Source organism: Neopelma chrysocephalum, unplaced genomic scaffold (genome assembly GCF_003984885.1).
Source record: "Neopelma chrysocephalum unplaced genomic scaffold, ASM398488v2 Primary Assembly neopelma1_45, whole genome shotgun sequence".
NCBI classification, from domain to species: Eukaryota; Metazoa; Chordata; class Aves; order Passeriformes; family Pipridae; genus Neopelma; species Neopelma chrysocephalum.
Genome location: NW_020897704.1, coordinates 11711992 through 11737952, shown reverse-complemented (window position 1 = coordinate 11737952; position 25961 = coordinate 11711992). Strand labels below are relative to the sequence as shown.

Here is a 25961-nt window from a genome sequence, read left to right as displayed (position 1 = left end):
CACTGCAGCAGGGAGCATGCATTAATTGCCACAGCAATGATACCTTCTTGAAAGCTCCATAAATCACTAGGACCATGGTACCCCACACAGCCATGTCAACTGTGAGACAGACTGGCAACAGGGACATTTGTCTCCATTGGGGTACATTTGCTGGCAAAAGGGTTTTCAGCAAGCTCATCGTGTAGATATTTTTCTTTCTCTCTTAGAGGAAATGTGGATAAAATGATAAATTGGGTAAACTGGAAGCATCTTTTTATTTTTTAGCATCAATTTTTTTAGACTTAAGGCTTTATAAGCTGCCTGTTGTAATATTTTATTCTCTGCACACGAAAGAGTCTTGGGCCTGTGGTGCTCTTAGTGCAAAACCACACTCCTAAAAGTGTCTTGCTACACTGTCCTTGTAAAGAGTAACCTTATAATACTGTTATTTAATGTTACATTCATTTTAAAAAAGAATACATTAATTCATTAACCAGAAAAAAATCAAATGGCTTGGCCAAATAGTTGGGAAGAGCTCAAAAAGTCCTGCCTGGCATTTCTAGGAGCTTTCTGCTCTCTGTAGGCTGGAGAGAGCAGTGTCTAGGGACAGCCAGAGGTGACAGCTGCTGTATCTCTGTGGCACGGAACCAGCACTGTACACACTTTTTATGTGTGGTGGATACATTTCCTTTACACTCAAACATGCTTGAATGACTTCATACCCTTCTAGGAGAAAGACCAAGCCTCACTGCTCTCTGATATGAATAAACTACAAGGACTTCTTTTCTACCAAGGGTTCTCTAATAAGAAGCAACTTGATGACCTTTTGGGTTAATTTTTAGAGGCACAAATGACACTAGATTGCTACTGATGCTAAAAGGAACCAATGATTTTGTCATCCATGTGAACCTGAGGAAAGTGGGTACCCTGGCCAGGAGAAGCACTGTATCCAGTGGGTGCTGTGAAGCACTTGGCACTTGTATGAGCTAATGCTCTGCTATAATCCTGGACATATTTCTCTGCTGCCTCTGATGCCTGCACCTCAGGTGGCTGCCTCTGATGCTTGCATCTTCCTTTCCCTCTTAACTCTCATAAGCTCACCCACATGGACATTAATTCTCACTGACAGTAATATACAGAAAATCCTAAATCATGACATACACCACTGATACATGTATCAGGTGTTAAAATATTTAACACGTTAAAATAAATTTCTCATCCCAGGGGACTAAGCTAATGCAATTTAAAAATGGAGGTGTAAACCATCATGTATGGCACATATGTTAGTATGCAGAACCTGGCTGCATCTGCAGTTGTAAAAACTCCTATCTGGCTTTGATTTGTTGGAGATAGATGGAGAGGGAGGGGAATTCCTGCTAATGACTCTTCTGCTGCAGAGAAGAAAAGTGTGCCCACTAACATTAGCAGCCACCATTAGATTTCTTAAAAACCAGCTGGGAGACCTTTGCTCTGATCTCATTCTTTCAAGCTATGCGCATACCTAATATTGAAAAGCCACCGCTGTTCTGCTCAGAAGAAAAATGCAGCTGTCAAATGTTAGCAGATTAAATGCACCTTTTCAGCAGAACATTAAATGTGTAATTATTTTTTGTATGACTGAAGACTAATTAAATTCCTGGATACAGACTGATTGCCAACTTTGCAGCAGTCCATCTATGTTTCTAAAAATGCTGATATTTTCAGACAACATAATATGAAAAGGTGAAGCTTTCTTCATGTTCTTTATCATAATTATTGCCAGCATTATCTATCTTCAGGTTTGTATGTCTGTCATTTTTCTACCTACCCAGAGTGGACTATATATCTATCCCATGGCAAAACCTTTCTAACCTGTGTATGTTGTACTTAGCTCTTTGCCCTGTCAGAACAATGGAAATTGTGTTTCATAGCTAACCTCAAAAAGCAAAAAAGTCTATGGCATTTATATCATTTATTACATTTATATCTTAAACTTCATTAAAATCAGTCACTGGAATGTGTATTTTCCTTTTTGTTATAAAAATTTCATAGTGCTATATATTAAAAACCTTTAGGGAAATATAATTTCTACAGATGTAATCTTGAGTCTAAGAATTAGGAACATGGCCACATAAAATATATATGCAACTATAATAAAGGAAAGCAAAGAAAAATTTGAAGAAGACTTATAAGTGTTCCCATTTGTAGCATCTTTCCTTTGGAAACATTTAAAACTTCAGAAATTGAAGTATACACTACACTTCTACTAAATACAGTCACTTCTCTCTGATTTTTGAATATTTCTTATAGCTCCCAGGAAATACTTTTAATGTTACAAGTTTTTTTTCCATCAGAATATTCTTAATCACACTTTGTATACTGCAGTTTTGTACTGAGTTATTGAAAAGATGTGGAAATCTAATTTTTTTTTTGTAAGAGCATTGACCTGAGCTCAATAAATATAAATAATGAAAGTTACAAGTAAATAAAGTGACTTGCAGGCTATTTACAGTTGCACCCCTGGGGCTGAGTCAGGTGTTTTCTTTGAACTCAGTGGAGGGTAGAGAAGTAGACATGGGGCAATACCCAGGTCAAAGCCACCCTTGGGCAGGAATGGACTTGCTGGAACGAGTCCTGTAATGTCACTGTTGGTTCTGACTCTCCTGTGCCCCCTTGCAGAGCATCAACTTTAATTAGGAGCACCCTCCTAATTAAAGGTGGATGCTGCCAGGTTTGAGTGGGTTTGCACAGATCCAGCACAGGTTGTTCTGAGTTTTCGGTACAGGTGTGCTCATAGAGACCTCTGGGGTGGTCTCACAAATGTAGTGGTAAAGAACACCTCCTCTAAATACGAGAGACATTCCTCTCTAATCTGACACCGAACATAGTTGCTACTAGATGAGATAAGATCTTTGTTTAACCTCTTTTTGATTTGTGCAATTCCCAGGCACAGTCACCAGCAGACCCTCCCAGGGCACTGAGCCCAACCCACAGGCACTGGCACAGCCATGAAGTCATGCAATCGCCTTCATAATGGCACAGGTGCAGTTTCCCTGGAGAGACCCTCACAGTCAGATTTTGTCTGAGGTGTCCTGTGCTGCCTGCAAACTCCTAATCCCAGAGGATGGTGTAGTGAAGGTATCTATGGCTTCAAAGCTACAAATAATTTATGTTAATTTTTCTTTACAAGTGGCTGCTTCCGTGGCAAGAGATATGCCCCTATTTCCCACAAGTACATTTCCATCCTTCATCCCGCACTGCCTCAGCTTGTTCTGTCGTATCACCTGAGACTTGAATGCCATTAAATCCATGCATTCGTTTTTACAGAATGACAAAATGTCTAAAACAACTGCAAAATTTTAAGGAATAGTGGTAAGTTTTGGTGTGCGATAGAAACTCTTCACTCACTCTTGCATCATGTACTTAGTCTCTGCATTACAGTGACTGCACGTAGAGAACACTCCTCACAATAGTTATGCACATACCTTGGCTCGTGGTAGTTGAGATAAGAGTAGTGTTCCAGGAGTTTCCAAGTAATCCCGTTGTCGTAGGAGTAGTGCAGCAGTACCCCTTCCCCGGGCTGGTCAGGTGCTTTGCAGGTACTCAGCACTGACTTGCTGCCCAGGCGTAGTGTGAACTGCAGGAACCTGGATCAGAGTTACACAAATATTTGTAGGCTATGATTTGCATACCGTTTTTTTGTTGGTTTGGGGTTTTGTTGTTTGGTTTTTTTTTTCCCCCTAACCAGGTTATTTTCAGATCTTCTTAATCTGGGCAAATTTTGATAAATATCAGTTATGGGGTTTTGTTCGTGTGATTTGTTTTTACTGTCAAGTAATGCAATGTGGCACGTATAGTTAAAAAAATGCCAATCATTACAGCATTTAATTATTTATTAGGCACTGAAGGGGAGGGAGAGGTAGTGAATGGATCTAATCAGCTGCCACAAGCTGTCAAATAAACACAACCTATAAATAATTAATTAGCACTTGGCTTTGACACTCAGGTTTGATATTAACATTTCATATTTTCCATCCAAGCTGTATGATAACTCCCCTGCAGTCTATTTTGGGCTCTGTTGTTTACAAAGCAGGAGGAAAAAAGGCAAGTCTATGAAATTGCCATTAAAACATGGAACTAGGAGTCTTTTAAAAGCTTTTTTTCCTCCTAAAACAATCAGCTTAATAATACAGAAAGTTGTAGCTGGAAGGGGAGGGGCTCCCCAATTTCTTTGCCTCACATTACTCCTCTTTCCCTCTCACCTGGACTGGGAGCTGTCAAGGAAGGAGGTGATAAGCTGGCGCCTCCCGTCCTTGTTGAAGACCAGGGCCTTGCCACTGGCCAGGACCCCGCAGCCAAAGCTGACCTCAGCCCCCCGGATGGAGTAAAAACTGTGGTAGGAGGAGAGGCGGGAGCTGGTGAAGCTCTCTGAGATGAACATAGGAAAGGTTTGCGACGCCATCTCACACGCTGGCCCAGAAAAGCCGGGGTCACACCTGTGGGTGAAGAAGATTGAAGAGCATAACTAATGACCCATCTTTTCAAGTGGCTGGTTGTCAAACCAACACCGTGGCTGCAGTTGTTCATGAACTGAAGATGTCTACAAGGTGCCTCTCAAAATATAAGGCCCAACAACATCTTTGAACTTTACTTAGGTAAAGTGGTGCATAGCCAATGATTTCTTTTCAGTAGTACTTCCTCTTACAATTTAAAAAAAAACATAGTTAGGAACACCCCACCAATCTACACATAACACAGTGCAGAAATATTTTTATTCATTTTTGGAACAAAAAACCTGCTGACATAATTTACAGTTGTTCGTTCATATGTAATATGATGAATTTGCTTTTGTCTGTAGACTGCTAGGTGTGACTACAAGAAATTAAGTAACAAAACAGAATGTCACATGGCTCACACTCTTGTTAATACCTAAAAGTAGTTACACCAATATTTAGAATATGCTTACCAGTTTTGAGGAAGCACATTTTTACTTTTTAGAGTGGAACCCTTTTAACAGCCAGACTACCAGAAAAAAGTGGAGTGCTGATCTTCTGTCCTTGAGGTATGTTAGGTTATGGGATATTAGAACTATTAAAATTGTGATTCTTTCCCACCATTTAATATAAAAGTGATACAATTCCAAATCACCTCTAAAACCAGTATAAAGTATGCATCACTGACATAAAAGTCTTCTCTGTAGCCCATTTTAAAGTGAACTGGAAGTTAGATTCTCTAGCAAAAAAAATAATAAAAAAAAAGTATTAAACATGCTGCTGTTTAGAAAGATTGATCTTTAGCTCTCCAGTGAGCTTTAGGCATTCTGGGGGCTATGCTAGTTTTATATTTAGTCATCTAAAAAAGCAAGGACTGAAATGAAAATCACTTCAACTTTCACATCACCGAGTGAACTATGTGGCAGAAATTGAATACAAGTACTGAATTATAAAACTTACTTGCAGCCATTTCTAGTGCACTGTCCTCGACCTGAGCAGAATTTAAGGCAAGATGGACCAATATAAACTGCAGAGAACAGAAATCAGTTAAATTAAGAGTTATGTTATGTCATAAACATAATATGACAAATACAAGAAAATATACCGTTATTGTATTTATCTTAATTCCACTACCTGGAAAAGGTCTACAAAAGGATAAAATGTGTTTGGCTGTGTCAAGGATAGCCTGGGATAATTTATTAATTAAAGGGTAATGTCTATCTGAGGCTGGAGACATTAGTGCTGTTTTAATTAATGTACCTGGTTTTTCTAAGTCTGTGAAAGGAGATCAGATGATCTGTTAGGCACTGACCACTTTCTAGCCTTCCCTTCATCTTAGTTTGGAGATGTAATCCAATATATATATATTGGTACATTCCAATGACATTTTAAAAATGTTTCAGTGCTTCTCTCGTTGAAGTGTACATACTTCACTGTACTTATGGGAATTGGAACCTGCCCTGATGTCTTAAGTAACTATTAAATATAGTTAAATACATACTCTTTCACTGATTATTTTAAATGGAATAAAATTCCAAATCCTATGTGCTCAAAAATACACCAAACTTATTTTACTCTTTTACTTTATCTTCCTCCAATTACTCCTAATTGACAATGTTGATATATTGTGAAAAATATGAATGATGGATAGATGAGCAAATCTTGGTATAATCCCTTGCACTACTATAAAGAAAAGCCATAACTTGTGGGCAGTTTTATTTAATACAATATGATTAGAGGCCTGAACCATGAGCAGTGTCACTTTTTCTGTTGAAGACTGCCTATTACTTGGAGTTATCCGCTTGCATTGTGACTTTTGGAAGGAATAGCCATCAATTCTATAACAAGCAGTACTTATTCCGTTTCCTAGCTTCATGATGTTGCATCACGGCAGCATCAGCTCTCCCTGGCAGACGCACGCTAAATCTCTGTTAGCTACTCCCTATAACTCCTCATCAGATTTCATGTGATTTCTAGATTTTCTCACCTCTCAGGGTGCAAAAATTCTGTTCTGTCTGTTTGATTTATTTGTGTATTTTGAGGTCTTTTTGAGGGGGTGGTAAAAGTAGAAGGGTTAAAGATGTAATGATGTCATTCAAAATAAAAAAACTTTATGGAAATTGGCATTTTCCCAGTGTTTTGAAAAGATGGCCAGCTTCCAAATTTCATTTAAAACTTAATTCACATAGGAAACAGTTGTGAAGCTAAAAGTCAGAGTACTGAATTCTTGAAAACCTTCCTCTCTTCAAGAATTTGAGTGGATTGCCAATATTTATGGTTTTTTCCCTACAATACAGCGTTAAGGCTTGAGTGTCATAGTATCTAACAAAGGAGGCATTCAAAACCTCACTTGATTCCTATATAGTGGTTTTGCACCTCAAATTCAGAGCAGGCACTTTTTAGGCAGAGGTTTTGTAAAACCCTTTTTGACATGGTACACACTGGAGCACACAGCATCCTTTGATGGAATTGTATTTTGTTCTACAAGCAAAGGCAGTGCGGATAAATGAATTGTCAATGATCTTCAGAATCTTGTTTTGTCCTTTTGTAAAGAATTTGTATCCTTAGATTGATTTAATCTTCTCATTTCTGTGAACATCTCATGAGTGTCTCCAACACTTAAAGTCTACATTTTCTTTGGTAGCAACTCATCTTTGCAGATACTCACAGACATCTTTTATGCTTACATACCTACATTTTCCCTTAATTTAAATTTCTTTTTGATGTATATCTCATCTCTAAAGACAAGCATTAATATCCAGATGTCAAGATGATGCTACTTCCCATTAATATGATTAAGAGAACAATTTTCATGACTTTTAGTGACAAACTTCCCTTTGTGGCACTACCTTATCTGCTTCAAGGATTTTCTTTTCAAAACTAGGCATAAATCTGTTTTAAGGATTCTGCAAAATGTAACTATTTACCATTCCCAGGCTCCATATCAAACCTTACTGGGAATCACTACAAAATTTCATAGACTATTGTACCTCACTGTAAATCTTTAAATTACATATTTCACATACTTAACCAAATGAATTCTGGATGTAGTTTACTTAGTCCCAAATCATTTAAGGCTAACAAGCAAGCTAAAAAGACTGCACTTTCTCATACTTAGCCTTGCTGATCATGCTTATTTCTGCCTGTCACACATTTTATCCTGTGTTCCTAAATACTTTTTCTGTGCTTTAAAGTATTTTCTTTTAATTGTGGTCCTGGTTATCCCCGCATTGTTTTATAAATATATGGATCAATATAAGCTCCTCTTAGCTCTTCCCAATCTTTTAAAAAAAGGTATGTGGAAAATAATTTCCTAAAAGAAGAACAGTTCCCTAAAACAGATGGTACTTTCCTCCAAAGATACTGTAAACAATGTAAAAGTTTTGTCATTGTTTTGGTGGCAGCGTTGCTTGAAGGTGGTCTTCTACGTTCAGAAGGAAAAATATGTCCCAAATGCTGTACCTGCTGCTAAGGCTGGTGCACTACATGTCCTTAATAGCCAGTGTAGTATCTAATTATGTAATTAGGACTAAGCAGACAGAGGAAATGTTATATTAAGCCCTTGCCACCAATATCTTTACCTGGAAAGCATTCAATTAAAAGAAAGAAAGAAAGGTAATCTACTAGGCTATTGTCTTTTCAAATGGCAGAATTTCCCTCTAGCTTCAAAATGTACCTGTTACCAAGCGCAGATAAGCAGAAAAAGAATTTAATAAACTGTAAATTCATTGGCTCATGATTGTGGAAAATATGTTTACACAGAGCAGCATATAAAAAATTTACTCTTCTGATTTGTCATGATCATGGATAAGAATACTAACTATTATCGATTGCCCACATATTTCCAAGGATTGGTCCTGTTTGTCTCCATCGAATCCTGGTGTCACTTGTTAATGCAGCATTGGGAAGGGGAATAGTTATTCGGTTCCACCTGAAATACATATAACACAGGCTCTAGCATTTTACACTGATAGTTATTAAGCAACTGTAGGTTTTGCAGATATGTTTATGTATACTGGAAGCTTTGTGAGATGTTCTAATTTTAATATTTATTCAAATGAAGGATGAATTTATGGCAGCTTTAGAAAATACAAATAAAAAAGAAGAATATGGCCCATGATATTTTCTTACAATATGTGAATATTAATTATTATCTTATAAAACCTAGCCATTTTTCCCCCATTGGAATGCATGAAGTCAGCAAAGACCTTAACCTCCTTTGCTTCTCCATCACAATGAGTATCTCCTAAATTGCAACCTTTCAGTATGACTCAACTCTGTTTGGTGGAAACCCTCTGCGGGTAAGAAGTGGTGCAGAGGATTTGGCCTGCTGTGGTCTGGGCCATCATTATCCATGGGGGCCACACTTCCTACACACACCAGGGATAATGGTTCCTATGAAAACTGTACGGGAATGATGCGGGGGGGGTGTCATCAGATCACAGCAATGCTTCAACTACACTTTCTTCTCATAGTCATACCTGCTGCTCTGAAGTGTCTGTGGAAGTCGGGATACAGAAGGATAGACACGGATTTTGTGCTATGCAGCAAGATGTCACAGTTTATTTTTCAGTGAGAACAGTAGAGAAGAGACTTACTACTAAGAGGGGCTAATATAAGAAAGTGACACTAACAACAATCTCTATCTGCAGAAGTACAGAGGATGTGATTCATGGTAACCCCGTATTGGGATTCCAAGTGAGTAAAGGTGTCTGAGGATGTAAACACGGCTTTGACTGATGTTTCCTCTGACTAAGAAGAAAACTCTGTGGCTTTAACAAGATAAAACTTTTCTTCTCATTACCAACGTGCTGCCCACAGGTGGGGTTTTTTTGTCATTTATCTTTAGCATCAAAAAAATAATATTATACCACAGAGGCACCCCCATACATTTCAAATTTAATTACTGGGCAGCCAGGGAGCCCAGAACACTCTTTCCTTGCTGTCCTCAGCTAGTCAAAAAAAGAAAGATGACAAGGAGTTGTGTGCTTTGCTGCTTTCTTCTGTCACCTATTATTCACTTCTCTAATCTTGCATCTCAGTTTTGCAGAGAACACACTCACCCGCTGTAATTTTCAGAGGCATAGATGGTGCTGTGGGGGAGGTGAGGCCCAGCACATATCTCAGGCAAACACTCGGTGTGGAGCAGGGACCAGGAGCGACCATGGTTGGTTGAAAACTCCAAGCTGACACTGGTTAACACATTGAAGGAGAAAGAGAAAGACACCATGAGGCTACCTGGCATAGATCTCATAGTAGAAGTACCAACACTGAGAAACCACTCAATCAGCTATTCCTAATAACTGATTAGGAAACATGAAATAATTTTAAGCAGACTTTGAATACAAAAAGTCCTGAAAATGCAAACATGAAACAAACCTGAGTGTTTAAAAACCTCAAGGGTAGCCTATAGACTGAGGATTTTCTAAACACACTTCTTATTTGGGCACCATATAGCCAGTGTTTTAATGCTACTGCTGTTAAATGAGCTGACTTTACTTTTATATTTCAGACTCAAATAGTTTCAAATATGAGGAGAAAATCTGGATTAATCAGAGCTAGGTAGCATCATGTGAGCACAGGACAGTTATAACTGCCAACTGCTAACCATTACACCTGCAGAAGGTGGCAAAAAACCACTAGTTATTCATGCACCAGCTGGCTCTTTCCTGGTTTAAACCCCCCCCAACATTGTTTACAGCCTACAAGTATAAGGAAATCCTTAGATGCTTTACATTCCGAAGACCTTGAAAAAGTAATATAGTGCTTGATTTATTACAGTTTTAGTATTTTACTGAATTACTCTTGTAATTTGCTCCATATAATTAGCTGTAATATTCTGTTTTATTTTAAGTAATGCCAGTGGAAAATTATAAAAATCATAATTCATCTCCTCAATATTAAATTATTGGATTCTGACTTTTTCTTTTTATGGAAATTTGCTGACAATATTACTTTATTTAAATGTACCATCCCTATGATATTATATGTGTGTATTAAAATGGTTTATGGAGGTTTTGACTAATTTATTTCAGATTTAACTGTAGTGATACCTTGGAGGGTCATATTTACTGCATATATTCAGTATGAGTCTCTCACATTTGCAGTAATGAAAGCATTATGAATAATGCTGTAGACCAGGAGATGTGAAATACTGCAGTATTTGGGAAATACAAATAGGGAAAATGGTGACCTAGTACTTCTTTTGTTATGAAGAAGGTCACTTCTTCAGAAATAGTTTAGTGAAGGAAGAATGTTAATCTTTTGAAGTATATACCACTCTCCATCAGATAACCGACTAAGACAGAAACTTTATATAACATGTTTACTGGCCCGGAGTGTTTACAGGCAAAGTTTTCACTTTTCATGTAGGAAAACGTTGCTGCCTTCACTTTCTATCAAATATGAGTGCAATGCCTTGATTTTTGCTGCTCCTTGAATTCTGTTACCCTGCATGGATGCTGGAACTGTCAATGCTAATGCAGCTCTTTCCAGTTGGAACTAGATGCAATGGGACATGGATGTGAAAGCACTTACAGTCTCTAACTTCAGACTCTCAACTCTGGAAAATGTAAAGTAACTTAATCCTCATAAAATATCAAGATAAATATTCTCACATGTACATAAGGAAAGAGGGAAAGTGGGCAGTTTGGTTTTGGGTCCCCTATTTGAAGAAGGCTATTAAGAAGCTGGAGAGCTGGAGCAGAGGATAGGCAAGATGTCCATGGCCTGGAGCACCAAGCTAGCATGGGCTGAGGAGCTAGCTTGCTCAGCCTGGTGTGGTGGTTTGAAAAACCTTTTCTCTGGGGCAGTAATGGTTTGTCCCACTGATAATACTAGACCAATCAAAGGTTCATATGCGCCCTACGGAAATTACATACCCACAGCAACGGAAGAGAAGGTGGTGAAGTAGTTTTAGTAGGTTGGTAGCCATGATCTGAACCACAAGGAAGCAGGGGGCCAGTGAGCCCCCTCTGGGGGCCAAGAGCCCCCAGCCCCAGCTGAGGCTACGAGAGACCCGGTGTAGTGTCAAAGCTGGACCGGGTCCCGTAATCAAGAGGTGGGAGAATTTCCTTACTGTCAGCAGCAGCAGAAAACATTGAAAGCGGCAGGGGAGCAGTCCTGAACAGAGACAGCGATGGCTGAGAGCCAAAAAGATAGCCAGTAGCAACAAGATAACATGTTCCTGCAGGAGGGAGAGCTGGCAACGAAACAGAGGAAAACTCAACAGAGCTGTTTTGGGGTAAGACTGTATTAATTTCCCAAAACTCAGAGACCTGTTGAAGAGGAGGGGTGGACTTCCAAACCTTTAGGGAGTCCCAAAATGCAGCAGCAGCTAGAGTGAGACAAAGGAGCCAAGAAACCCGGATTTATTCTGAGAGCTGAGCCAGGATGGAACACGGGGGAGGTGGCCGTGCCCTCTGCTGCTGCTGCTGCTGCTTCTATCATGCTGGGAAGCTGAGACAGAGCAAAGGAGCTTTGGTAAGACTGAACTGAAAGCTGCCTTCAATGTTCTACCCCAAGAGGAGTGAAGATCTACAAGGAAATCCCCCGAAGGCTCGGGCTCGGGGTTGAAATTTCCACAAAGTAAGAACCAAAATCCTGACTGCCATACTTAAATCTGCTGCCTGAGGAAAATGAAGGACACTAACCAGTGCCACAAAAAAACTGAAACAAAGGAACTGTGGCCTGTGCAGTGACAGAAAGACTTTTCTCTTTCCTTCTTGGACTTTTATTGAAGGAAAAGAGGAATTTAATTCAATGTAAATATATGTATATAGGTGTGAGTAAATAAACCTTTGTAAATATTTTTCCCTTCCCCCAATAACGGATGGTTGTGTTTTGTCTGAAAACTCTCCACATGAAGTGAAAAAGATATCAAGTCCATACCATCACTAAACCCTCTCACAGGGGCAGACTGTGGGAGGGGGGCTTGAACTTAAAAATTAGATCCTTGGGAGTTTTCAAACCACCACACCTGGCAAGGAGGGGTGAGCTGCAGCATCCTGTGATGGTGCAGAGGGCACTCACAAGGAAATTGGAGTCAAATTCTCCTCAGTAGTGTCAGACACAGTAGAAAGGACAATGGCCATACAGACATTGCTTCAGAGTTTTATACTGGACATTAGAAAACACTTCTTCACTTGAGCAGGTCATTTAGAGATGTAGCACTGTATCTATCCATTCAAGTCATGGATAGGCAAAGCCATGTCTGACCTATGCCGGTAACAGTCCCACCTGCAGCATCAGGTTTCATTAGAAAACCTGTGAAGGTCCCTTTCAACAAACATTTCTATGGCTATAAAACACAGAGCTGCAAATTACTCCCTTCTTTCCTTTTCCCTCTCACTTCATGGAAAAATTCACACTGAATGTCCTGAAGAAGTGAAGCCAAAAAGAGTTCTGTGGCCAATCTACAGACAGTGAGCTCTTCACATTGATGGTCATTAAGATGAGGGCCATTTATAACCAGTCTTACAAGAACTAGATATGCTTGTGGCATCAGTAATCTGAGAGGTCAGCAGGGTAGGTTTCTGCTGCTGCCTTTATTATTTTCCCCCTTACACAGTATTAAGAGGCAAATCTCATATTCCTTAGAAACTCAAGAAAAAGTCCCTCTGAAATCATGACCATATTTCAGAATAGAGGACTAGTTTTGACCTGGAAAGCTATTTATTGGCTCCTCATTGCACATTAGATACATAAATTTGGGCCTGTAGAGATCAGGAGAAACATTAGCTTTTGAGCAGCTTATATTTGTCATTATTAATGGGAAATCTTTGAAAAAAGATTTCCAAACTCCCATATAGATTTTATAAACCAAATTATACTGGAAAGTTGATAATCAAAAGAATGATCTCTCCAGTTGTACCTGTTACCAGGTTGATAAGTTCCACAACCCAAATTGATAGAAAACTGGATCATGTGAGTCACTGTGGAAGGGAGCACCGGAAGGACGTGGAAGTAATCCACAGCCCAGACATTCCTGTTGTGGCCTTGGTGACTCTTTTGCTTCAGGCAAAACTTGGTTGCAGGAGTCTGCAGGTCCGGACTAATGACAACAGAAACCAAAGATGGAACCTTTAAAAGAAAATAAGGCTTAGATAAATTAAAAAAGGTCAAAAGGTACCATTTAAAATAAAAAAGCAACTTCAGTTGTGCTGACCCAAACATGTGCTATTCTCTCTCCTTGCTTCACTTTGTTAACTCTTTGAGCCACCTTTTTCTACACAAGATCCCAACTAAAATAATTTGCTATTATGTGCATAGGTATTACCAATCTGGATACCAGTGCTACTTATCACCTTAGAGGGATCAGATTGTCTGGTTGTAAAGACACGGTAGAAAAGATTGTCCCTTCTGTCTTCTGAAAAATGCTAGTTTACATTGTCAGCTTCAGCTGGTAATAGAATATGATTGTCCTGGAGCCTTACAGCTCACAGAAGCAAACACAAGGTAGTGCCATGTCTAGTCTGAATACATGAGAATGGAGTAACAGCATGAGTTCACAGGCATATGTGGGGAGGATGTTATGTTGCTGAAATATATGAAAGCACTGCTTTACAAAGCTTAGCCTTTGTCCTAAAGCAATGTAATTAGAACTTTATTATGTCAAAAGAGGATGTCAGCTTTAAAACTGCCTGTTCTAAAAAAACTTCCACAATGAATTTAGTGTAATTTCAGATCCTATCTCGCACCAAGTTCCCCAATTAATTTTTTATTATTTTACAATTACAGCTTCCTTCGTTTACAAAAGTTCTACCCTGTCTTTCACACAGAAGCAGGCAAGGAGGGAAGCCACACACAATGAAACAATGCAAGTGACTCAACCAAACACAGGCCAAATCCTACTGTAAATATTTGGTTTCTGAATGCTATAGTAACAGGAAAAATGCACACAGACCTGTGCTTGAAATTAGCTGCATCTTTACCAACAAATTTCCTTCACACTATGTAAGCATACTGCATTTCAAGCTCTGGAACATCCCCGTGTACATGTATTAAATACCAAATTTTGCTTTCTCTTTCACAGCAGCAGAATAAGGAGACCTCAGGGCTGGGTTACTCAGGATAGACATGGTCTAAGTGCTTCCATGCCCTAGACAGGAAGGATCCTGACAGCAAGTTCAAGGTCTTTATAGTCCTGCCTCAGAGTGGTGGACGTGGTTGGAAGGCGGTTGCACTGTCGGCAGAGGAGATGTTGCCCGTGCACAGGGTCAGCAGCCGCCTCCCATGGCTGAGTCCATGCCCACGCCCACATCACTGCAGACCCTCCCCCAGCCACTGACCCCAGGAAGACTGAACCCCTCAGGACACAGCTCCTGAGTACCAAACTGTGACTTGGGTGGAGACAGGAGTAATCATTTGTGAGCAGACATTATCACTGAAGTTTTCAGCTGAAAACTGATAACTTTTGCCCATTGCTTGTTTCCTGTCACCTCATCCCCAGCCAACACTGCAGTCCTGCTTGGGGCTGGAATAACCAGCAATAACTGCAGTGTTGGCTGTAAAGGCACCCGATTGCTCCCAGATCTGCACATGATTTATGCGCTTGGGAAGGTCACGTTTGAGTGTCCCTGTGGAATTTAACACATAATATTGAAAAGAGAATGATATCTATCCCATCCACCTGCTTTGTTTATGATGATTTACCTTGTAAGCAGCATAGGTCAGGGTATCAAGAGGTATGTGTTCCCTCCTGCCTTCAATCTTGGCATAAAGTATGACATCATTTTCGTGGGATTCTCCAGAATCACAAGTTCCCCCTGTACAAAACACATTTGAGTGAGAAAAAAATTAATTGAAGCCTTGTTATTAGAAAGTGGAATCATATTATGCAGCCATAATTATGAAAATAATTACAATCAGATGCTATTTAACTTAGGATCTGAAACAAAAGAACACCAGCCTTAAAGACACAGTGTATAGGAATTATTTGATCAGATACACCATGCCAGAGATCAAGGAGGTTGACAATTATGAAAACCTCAAGTACCTCTTTTAATCAGCTTATCAAAAAAAATTTAATAGAAAATGCTGTGCCCAAAGCAATACTTCTATCTGTGTGCTTTAAATCCTATTTACATAGAAATGCTCTGCTTTTGAGTTCTAATCAGTAAACTGTTATTTAGTACTCACATTTCATGCAGTCACACACATGGCATGTGACAATCTCTTAAATACTTCTCAGCTGATAGTTTGGCAGCTGAGAACTTGTTCTAAGTAGGAAATGCTGTGTGCCTTATTTGTTGTGCTGCTCCTGCTGTCTACACCATGGAGGGAGGGAGGGAGGGAGAGAGGGATGGATGGACAGACGGACAGATGGATGGATGGATGGATGGAATCTATTGTACCACACAAAACGTGTGGCATGCTTGCCTCACTGGAATAGGGCAGCATTTGAAATATCTTCATAGCAGTAGAACCCAAAACACTGATTAACCTTCTCTGAAAGAATGGATTAATTGCCAAATGCAAGCATTTAATCCTGCATTATAGATACAAGATGGATATCGTCATACTAATTTCGTGTTCTGAAAAAGAAATTTTAAAAAAAAAATTCCTCTGTTTGAAACAGGAAACATAATTTCTCTATTTCCTTAGTACACTATGGGTACTGCATGTACTAAAAAAACCCTCAAAAATAAAAACAAAATCAAAAACAGGATGAGGAAGAGTTTGAAAAGTCTTCAAAGTAGAAAGGTTGTCTATATTGGAACACTTTCTCTTCTTTTTTTCACTACAGACAACCAGTTCTTGTAATGGACTAGGCAGAGCAGTCCAGAGAACTGGATTAGATGTGCATCTCTGATATGTTTTATACTGTAATAAGGAACATCCATGTGTTCTTTCAAATCTCCTTGCCTGAATGTTTAAACTATTATTTATTTAATTTAAAAGTACACACAGAATACATTTTTCAAACAACATCCCACTATCCTTTGTGCCTACATCTGCTGACAACTTTTCTCCTAAGTTCAGAAGGTTGACAAAATTTCTTTCCTGTTTTTGTTGCAGGTGTTGCAATGTTTGGAAGAACTGAGAAAAAGCATCCTCTTTTTCCTGTGCTTTATTCATTATTCATGTAACACAGAGGAGATGTGCAACAATTTAGGACAACAACATCAGGTTTTCCCCTCATTAAATAAAGTGTGTTTTTTCTTGTTGATACAGAAGGTTGCTTGTGGAGGTCACAGGTTTATTCTCTGCTTCCTCCTTTATTATTCTATTATTCGCTTTTAAGCAAAAATCCTCAGGTCCTCCAAACATGGTGTTGAGAGAATAACCTCATGCAACTTCCTCTATGTGCAAAATAAAAGTTCTGGAAAAACCCTGTGAGTGTTAACTACCATGTTTATGGGGATTTTGGTCTGTTGCAACACCAAACTAGTGAAGTTGCTCTGACAACAACAGCAGGGAGGGGAAGTGACAGGACAGGTTGGTTCCTGGCTGCTTTCTTAGCCCTGGTAAATGACGGAGGTTGCACTTTGCCCCAACAGGGGAGGTCCACAGATGTTGCTAACACCATGTCAGCATTTTTCATGTAGACCATACCTCCTTCAAGACTGTAGCACACTGTGTGTGAATCTCACCCTGGGCCAACACATTATCAGAGGAATTGTTTATGAATGGAGTAAAAGCTTTTGAGCAGAAACTGTTCTGTGGGTTCAACTAGGTAAGGCTGTCCCACCTCTGTGCTAATCCTATCTCATCCTCAGGTGCAACTCTCTTGACTCTGATGGTTTAACACCAGGGTCTACATATATATGACTGCAGGAGGATATGACAGATACCTATAAAACCTCTATGGTGGGGTAAGGATGGCAAAGATATGACCATCTTAATGATGGATTAAGGGGCACTGAGTGAAATTAGAATATACAAGACAAGAAGATGCTTCTTCATATGAGAATTATTTAAACTATGGAGCTGTGGGCACAGTAGGCAGGTTCAGTTGATTAAACATTAGTACCAAGGATCATTTAGGCACTGTGGAGGGGCCTGGCTCACCTACCTGCCACTACAGCAGGGCTGTCACTCTCCCCCAAGTCCCAAGTTACAACTGCCAGCCTTGTGCTAATGTCTCAGATGTGCTTGGTTAACTCAAGTGGCAACAATAACCAGTGCTTGTGTGACAAATCCTGCCTGAGGACTGAACAAGAGTGAACACAGGCCTGTGTGTGCACCAGGTGCTTAAGGTGCCTTTATAACAACGGAGATCCACAGTCTGACTCCAGGAAGCTGCTCAGCTGGTACAGCTGTCTCATGGTGAGCTGAATGGATTTTTCTAGCAATAGTACTGACCACAACTCCTCTAACTATAAAGGAAGTTCAGACACTGATCTTACATGCACATACCTTCATGTAACTTCTATATTAAACTGTCTTAACCCAAACCTAAATGTTTATCTCAGCCAAAAAAATGGCTGGATAAATCCATGGAAGAAAAGCCCACCAAGGACTACTAAACCCAGAGTGCCCTGTCTGGTTCAAAAGGGTTTCCATCTGCAAGTCAGTGTCATCTGGGAGACTATTTTTGGGAGACCTATTTGTGTGCTCACCATGTTTGTCCATCTGCATGGACATACAGAAGGGTGGACTCCATCTGACCAGCAGTGGCCAGTCTTACATCCTCATGGGCATCACAGTCACAAATCAGTGCTATCTTCTTTGAAGGAGTATTTAAAACAGTTCCATGCACACTGCACAACTTAAATTTCACATACTTCACAACTTGTATTACATTAGGAATTTATACTCACCCATACTGAAATAAAATCTCAAGTTCCCATAACCTGTAGTGTCCATGTATGGAGTACATATTTTTCTTTCTCCATCTCTGAGGAATACCATAGCTGAGCCAGATTCCAGTGTCCCACATTCAGTACCAATGACGGCTCCAAATACGTCCCACCTGCAGAGGTCAACAATAGGTGGAGAATATGCAGCAGCACATTACTGATAAACTCACACAAAGCATGTTCTGTGGGTTCATTTGTACATAGAAAAGCAGCTGTTTCTATTCTTACACAGGACAAAAAACACAGTGTTTCAAATGTGATTCCTATGACATTACTTACATATTCAATATTAGCTTTTAAACTCAGTTGACTCAACTAAAGCAAAGTTAATGTAAATATCTTAAAGAAATTTGCAGAAAAGCATGAATTACTGAAAAATGAGGTTTTAATGAATGCTATTACCAAAAAGGGAGTGTTGTGTTGTTCTATCACCTTCATTATTTTTTCTGGCATTAAAATAGTTAAAATTTAATTGCACTCTGCTCCATTTTGCACAATATAAGGTTTATAGATCAATGAAACTTGAAAAGGCACATGTCCACCATATCTGCTATAGAGATATTAAATATGTAGAAAATAGCTGAAAATGCTCTCTTTTCATCTTTTTGAGCATTTAGGGTAACAGTTTTTAACTAACACATGAACAGAGTATAAAAAAAGACTGTTGTGTTTTTAATATGTGATGATATGATCTTTCTCAGTTTTTCTGTATAACATTTTATCTTATTTTTATTCAGTGATAATTAAAAGAGCTGTTGCAGAATTTTCCAATTAAACATTTTATGTTGAAAATACATTTTCATCATGAAAGCATTGGTTACTTCAAAACTCGATTACAATATTTTGAAATACTAGAAACTGTTGAAAACGTGCATTATTTTGGTCTGATACATTATTATTATTCATGTCAAACTAAATTAATTAATCATAAAGTATTTAAGTATTATAAGGCTGGTAAAACAATGAAATTATTTAGAATTACTAAATCCTGATAATCCAGTCATTTAACTATTCAGGATGATTGAGGAGGAATGAGAAAACAAGGAAGTTCAGAAACCTTTGTGGGAAGGCAGAGCCTTTTCCTGTCTCCTTTCAGCAGAAACTATCTCTAGCAGTTATGTGCCACATGACAATTTCAAAAACTGCCATTTCAAGAACTAAACAGTCTATTTATTAGTTTGACCATTCCAACTATTTCAAAATGCATTTCTAGGATCTACTTTAAAGCTGCCAGTTTCCCTACTGACCTAAGCTGTGACAGACCAGCAACATGTCTGTTTGGAAATCCTGCTTTAAAACTGTCAGTCATCTACACAGGAATTAGGGAGCTTAACATCACTGAAAAGCTTTATGATATAAACATAAATATTTTAATGGAAGCACAGTTTAATCTAACCCTAATTCTGTGGCACAGTTTTTTTAAAGGTAATGTGCAATATAATCGAAACACAATTTTTAAAATGGGTCTCCTGGGTTGAAGGCAAGTACAGAATTAAGCAGTTGTGTCTACTTTAACTTACACAACAAAATCTCACAATGCTCCATTGATCTTTTGTATGCTCTATTTAGCTCAATTAAAACACTCTCTGTAGTGACCCACAAAACAACTTGGGGTCATGAATGATGCAGATCATGGATGTTTCCAGGGATCCTCTCCTTTTAGGCAGCATCAGAAATGAAAACCAGAGAATTCTACCTCTTTAAAAAAAGCTGGCATTTTAGTAGAAATATATCAACACACTGTCAGTAAGGACAAATAAAGAAGGATCCTGGGTCATGGCCTGATTTAACATTTTGAATTAATTTATCCATCACATGACTCGAATTTTTTCTCTACAGAACAGGTGATAGAAAAATATATGCAGCTAAACTAGACCAACGGGATGTGGAGGTCCAAAGCAGCAATACACCTGCTGGAGACAAAGGCAGCCTGATGTGGGGATGTGTCTACTTTTAGGATGAGGCTCTAATTTATGCAATTAAAAAGAAGCAGAATGGCATATTGAAATATGTGTGGTACTTACAACAGCAACCCCTATCCATGTAACCTCCTGCTTTAGGTGGCACGTGCCAAAAATACCAATCACTCCTTATTAAAAACAGTGATAAGCTCCTCTGCCCTCACCTCCAAGAGCATTTGGTGCAGAGTAAAGTGGTGGTGACCCCTATACCTGAGCTTCCATTTGTTCTCCCTTACGAGGGATGCTTTTGCCTTTCCTTTGAGAGCTGACAGGCTCCAGCTGACATGACAAAGCAGAGCTGAGAACTTCCTGCAAGCTCTGTCTCAGGTATACAGTGCTGACTGTTTGAATATAGCTCAAATAGCATTCAAAAATATTTCTCTAAGAAGGGAGAAATATTGCTCTGAGAAGGGAGAAATTCTCTAAGAAGCAAACCCCAGAGAAATGTTGAAAAGAGGGACGGCGGAGGTGACAATTTTATATGATGGGTTTGTAGTTCATAGCAACATCTGAGTTCTGTGTTTATTCATGGTTGCATGCAATTTAAATCTCCATTCTTATAGAACAATTGAATAACAGAAGTTTCTAATATAGAATAAAATTTGAAAAGAAAAAAAAGAAAAAGTCATGAGGCTTCGGGCTGGCAGGCTTGGGGGCAGATCAGGACGTGGTTGCTGGGTCACAGGATAAGAGAGTTGAATGGATCTGCTGGCTGTGCCCTTCCTCACTCCTGGCTAGGGAGCAGTGGCACCTGCAATTGGATCCAGGCATTGTATGATAGGGAAAGTGTAATATTCTTAATTCAGAAGAAATTGTGTATTTGCTAACCAGAGCTGCAAGTGGCCAAGCTCAGCTTAACTAAACACCTGGTCCAGCAGAGACAAGATCTACAGACAGGGCAGAAGTCCATGGGCAAAACTCCCACCCTGCTTTTTTTCAAGGTGGGAAAGAGACTGAGAACACATCTCAGAGGTATCACACATGATCACCTAACACACAACACACACGTGCTTATTTTCTTCCCTTTGTCTGAAGCAGCACCTGCTGCCATGGGCTGATTATTAGAACTGGGACAGAGTTCACAGTGGATATTTTTTCTGTAAGCCCCAAATAAACCACGTGTCCACAGGACACATTAGCATGTATTTCTTAAAAGATGCTCTTTACCTTCAGCACAGCACAGGCAGCATTTGAATCAGCTGCTAATGACCTGAAGTACTTTGTAGGTTAAAATCAACATTCAGTGGAGACCCATAAATTAACAGTGTACATTTCTCATTGCCCTGGGATTACAGCAACTAATGATTTTTTAATTTTTTTTTACTTCTTTTTTTTTAAATAGAAAGGAATCAAGACCTCATTGTTGGTTATTTTCTTTTCGTCAGAGTTTATACACTGAGGTATGTAAAATGATACTTCTTTATCAGGACACACATCTTTTAAAGGCTCACTATGTTTTGGTAAGAGCAGTAATTTTGTTGTCCTAGATAGCTTTGTTACTTTCAGTGGCCTTGCAGCAGTCCCTGGATATGGCTTTACAGGGACCCTTTGAATCATAATGTATATATTCAAAAGAAAAATAGTAAATTATCAGCCAAATCCTCAGCTTTTGCCAAGCAGGCATGGCCATGCTCTTGGTGCTGCTAGATGAGAACAGACTGCTGCTTCATCTGTCCTGCCTTCACCTCCTCCTCCTCCTCCAGCACCTGCAGGTTTCTGCACAAGCAGGAGCTCTCTCATGGCAAAGCAGGGCTCACAGCAGCGATACAGAGGGCATGAAGTTGTCAAGGAATTTGATTTCACATGGATATGAGTTTGTTAACAACAGTCAAGTGTGAATGAAAAAAAAACCAGATCAACATCATGTGCTTGTTTAGAATGGCTACATAATTCACAAGCATGACTTTTTTCATTAAACATTTCAGTGACAGGATGGTCTGAGGACAGACTGTTCCTTCTGGGCTTTCTGGACTCATTTCCTTCCTAAAATTCACAGTATTGCTATTTATCCTATTCTCTGTTCATACAGTTTCCTCATCCCTTGAGTGATGCTGCACATCTGTGTAGAGCCCTGCACAGGTGGGGAACACTCACCCTTTAGGCTGGCTCTCAAACTCTTCTGTCCACTGCTCCTGGGCATCCTCCATGGAGAGGTCCACATCCCGGGTTGTGGCAAAATTGAACTCGCTGCCTTCTGTCCCATGGAAGTAGATGGAGTTCCCATCTGACTGGCAGCTATGCTGTGGGCAGAAGGAGCACATGGAAGGTGATGTTACATTGGGTTTGTAAGGTGACCTGTTCAGAGTGAGCTGTAGGTTACTGATGCCTGAAACTAAATAAAAAATGGACAGTCATCTTTTATCTTTCCTGTCCAGCCCCAACAACGATTGTGTTCTGATCTCATACCTGCTTCCCTACAAACCCACTGCAGACCATGGTAAAACTGTACTTGCATTGAAAATCACACACCATATCTCTGGGTGTTTATTTCTGTTCTAAAGTATTGCTGCTATGTCTGGCCCATAAACAACTGTATGTACAAATAGCTTCACTAGTATATCAAATATTGCTATGGGGGTTTTGTAGGCATAAGATTTTTGTGCTATGAGACATGTCAGATCCCCATGCCATAATTTTTGCCAGAGAGGTATCTGTGTTAAAAATTGCTATGCATTGCCATACAGTAAACTTTGGGCCTGAAGTGTACAAGTGAAAAGGCTATATTTGTTATATTTAATTCAAATAACATAACAAAAAGCTCTAGAGGCAACTAGATCTTGTGATACAGCAATCCCAGGGGTCCTGAGACTGCTCCCAAACCCAATGTGTCTGCTTTTCCAATTTCATTTTTGCACATACTACTTCAGCAGCATAAAATGAAGCCATGTGTCTCCCCCAAGATGCCCTGACTGCCAGGACTCTCCAGGAGTATTGGCCTGGAAGGAGCTGCCTGTAAGAAGTGCATGAGGGTTACAGTACAGATTTTCTTCTTTCCCCCAGCCTAATTTTGTCTTCTTGTGTGACTGATAAAATCATAACAGTTTGCCAAATCTGTGGGGCTGAAACAGGTACTAGAAGCTCCTAAAGAAGATCTACCTGGCCTTAATGCAAATTGACAACCTCAGATTCTTTTTAAAAATGGAAGCTGAAATAAGAAAATACTAATTAGAAGAATTCTGCATTCTTACCATATTTCAACATCTGAAAAAGAGATACAATAATGCCAAATTGCATTGACCTTTTCAGTATCGTCTGTGCAGTGCCCTCTTGTCTCTGAACCCCTTGGTAATGCGCTGAGGGAAAATATGACAATCACCTCTTCTGCACTTAAAAAGGTCATGGTAGTGTCACATAAGGGAATAATTAGATTTTCAACAAAGAGAGAGGTGGGACGAGAAAAGAAAACTGCCCAGTGCACCATTATCTATGAGATTTTATAAACAAAGTACAAAATAACACATTTTGTCATATTCTATAACCCTTCATTTATCAATGCAAGAAAGAGACATAATTGAAATTCTTTTATTGATGACTTTCAAGTATGGATGCCAATAACTTAGCAATTAATTTATATTGTGGAATATATATTGTGACTACATTTGTAGAGGTGCCTACACATTTTAAAAAAAAATCTGAGTACTTGAAGTCTGATTTTTGTATAGAGACTTTCTGGTCTATACTTGAATGACAACAGCTCTATGTTTAGTAATGCAGAACTAAATATCACTTAAAGATATAACACACTGTAAAAATATAAAGACCGTTTCAACTGCTAAAATAAACAAATTGCTGTTAAAGTGTTTTTCTTCTAAAGAAAGGCCAAAGCAATAGAAAGATCCTGAAGTGTTGATAATTTATCACAGAAATTAAATAGATTTTGTCACAAGTCTCCTTGCTCTGTTAATGCAGCATATACACAGTACATCACATATGCCACTGAAAAGACAGAAAAATTTACATATCGAGTATATTATAACTAGCAGAAATTAATGACACAGTTTTATATCTTTTCTTTGAAAAACAGCATTTGTACTATGCAGTTATTTATAATTGACTGAGAAATTGCTTTTGTTTACTGATTTTACCCTTTACGCTCACAGGTATTGCTAACAGCAGAATTTTAAGAATAATTTATTTATTGTCCTTCTTGCTTTTCAGAATTTTCCTCATTTTCTGAACAGAAATGAGGTATGCTTTATCTGTCAATCAATCTGTCACAAAAGTCGTATTATTTGCAGGCTGTCGAACAAATACACTAAAAATTAATATTCAGGCTAAAACTTAATTCAAATTTATACATAACTCTTAATCTCAGGAAACAAATAGACAAATAGACTACTGAGATAGTTATTACAATTGCATCAAGCTTTGAAAAATCCTTTACAAGTCTTACTTATTTCTCAGTTGCTAAGTTATATGTAAGTATGTATTTGATAGTGGATATGTAATTAGTTAAAAAGCCATCTATTAATATAAACACAAATCAGATACAACCCCATTATCATTTAATATTTGTATGTCCTTCTGCTGTCTAGCAGAATACTTACTGAAGTACATCTGATGAAGTTTTCATTTAGGTTGTCAAGATAAATAAATGGCCAGTTTGGCAAAGGGGTGAGTAAGTAATTATTTACACAGTGGTGTATGATCAACCTTTTATGAAAGCTCAAAATCATAATTTATTTAATCAGTTTTATAAAGCTATGTTTAGGCTTTTATACATAGCTACATAGTACCTATGAATATGTATTTTATGCATATTTTATGTGTTAATGAATTGCACAACGTATGGCTCAAATCACAATCTGCTCATGTTAGCTTTGACTCTCATATGAAACAGCTACACAGAAGAAAAGTTCAGAGTGGGGTTTAACTCCCTCTGTTATTCTAAATACCCATGAAACCAGTAATAGAAGCTCATGACCTTTGAAATTAATAACCTTTACAGAAAGTAAGAAAAATGTTCAAAGTACGGGTATGGCTTTTAAATAAGTTCTGAGGGTGAGCCATAATTTTCTTGTATGGTTTTGCCCCAGTGCTGCCATTTGGGACCCTGGACACATTCCCATGGGAGGAGCAGATATGAATAAGCTCCATGAGCCATGCTTTCCCAGCAAGGGCCAGGGCACCTCTGCTCATGATCTTATTCTCTCCCACCTGCCATATTTCCCTCACCTGTATAACCATCACCCTCAATTCACTCTTAGCTTCCATATTTTCTTTTAACTTTCCAAGCAGTCACTATCTGTCTCTGCTTTTACTGCTCCTTTTTTTTCTGAAGGGCTGCTGAGGGGAGAAAAACCTCAAAGAGCACTCAGTCAAATTTTCCAGGAGATGGTCCCTTGCCCCCAAGTACATTGTCAATCTGGTTCAACATGCAGGAGGCCGCTGACTGTGTTGGATTATTTGGTAGTTTTGTTACAGGGCTTGAACAGATTAAAGATGGAATTGAAACCATCAAACTCATTGTCGCTTTAGGTTCAACCCAAGATTTGAACTCAAGTCTTTAGAAACAAAGAACTAAAGTACAATTTACATACTGTGTTGCCTCTTTCCCAAATAAAGGCTTTGCCCTTGCAGTAGTGGTCTGCATATTTCCAGTATTTAAGGACTGAATTTTAAAAGTATATTTTTTTGTCATTTTAAAGTGATAAAAAATATGGAATGGACATGTAATGTGTTTTGAAACTAACTGGATTAAGTTCTCCCTAAACTGGAGATACTGCAGACTAGATGCAGAGTTCCCT

General features: G+C 38.9%; 1 protein-coding gene across 2 annotated transcripts in view; it reads right to left on the bottom strand.

The window, feature by feature from the left end:
- The window catches only part of RELN (reelin), a 284032-nt gene that overhangs the window by 91704 nt on the left and 166367 nt on the right, over positions 1-25961 (bottom strand). For both annotated transcript variants that reach the window (XM_027679385.1, XM_027679386.1), the window contains exons 11-19: positions 22309-22454; positions 18215-18366; positions 15105-15217; positions 13324-13532; positions 9515-9643; positions 8273-8382; positions 5412-5478; positions 4221-4454; positions 3444-3605 (exon numbers count right to left, since the gene is read on the bottom strand). In XM_027679385.1, the coding sequence (XP_027535186.1) occupies positions 3444-3605; positions 4221-4454; positions 5412-5478; positions 8273-8382; positions 9515-9643; positions 13324-13532; positions 15105-15217; positions 18215-18366; positions 22309-22454 (1322 nt within the window). The remainder of the gene's footprint in view (positions 1-3443; positions 3606-4220; positions 4455-5411; positions 5479-8272; positions 8383-9514; positions 9644-13323; positions 13533-15104; positions 15218-18214; positions 18367-22308; positions 22455-25961) is intronic.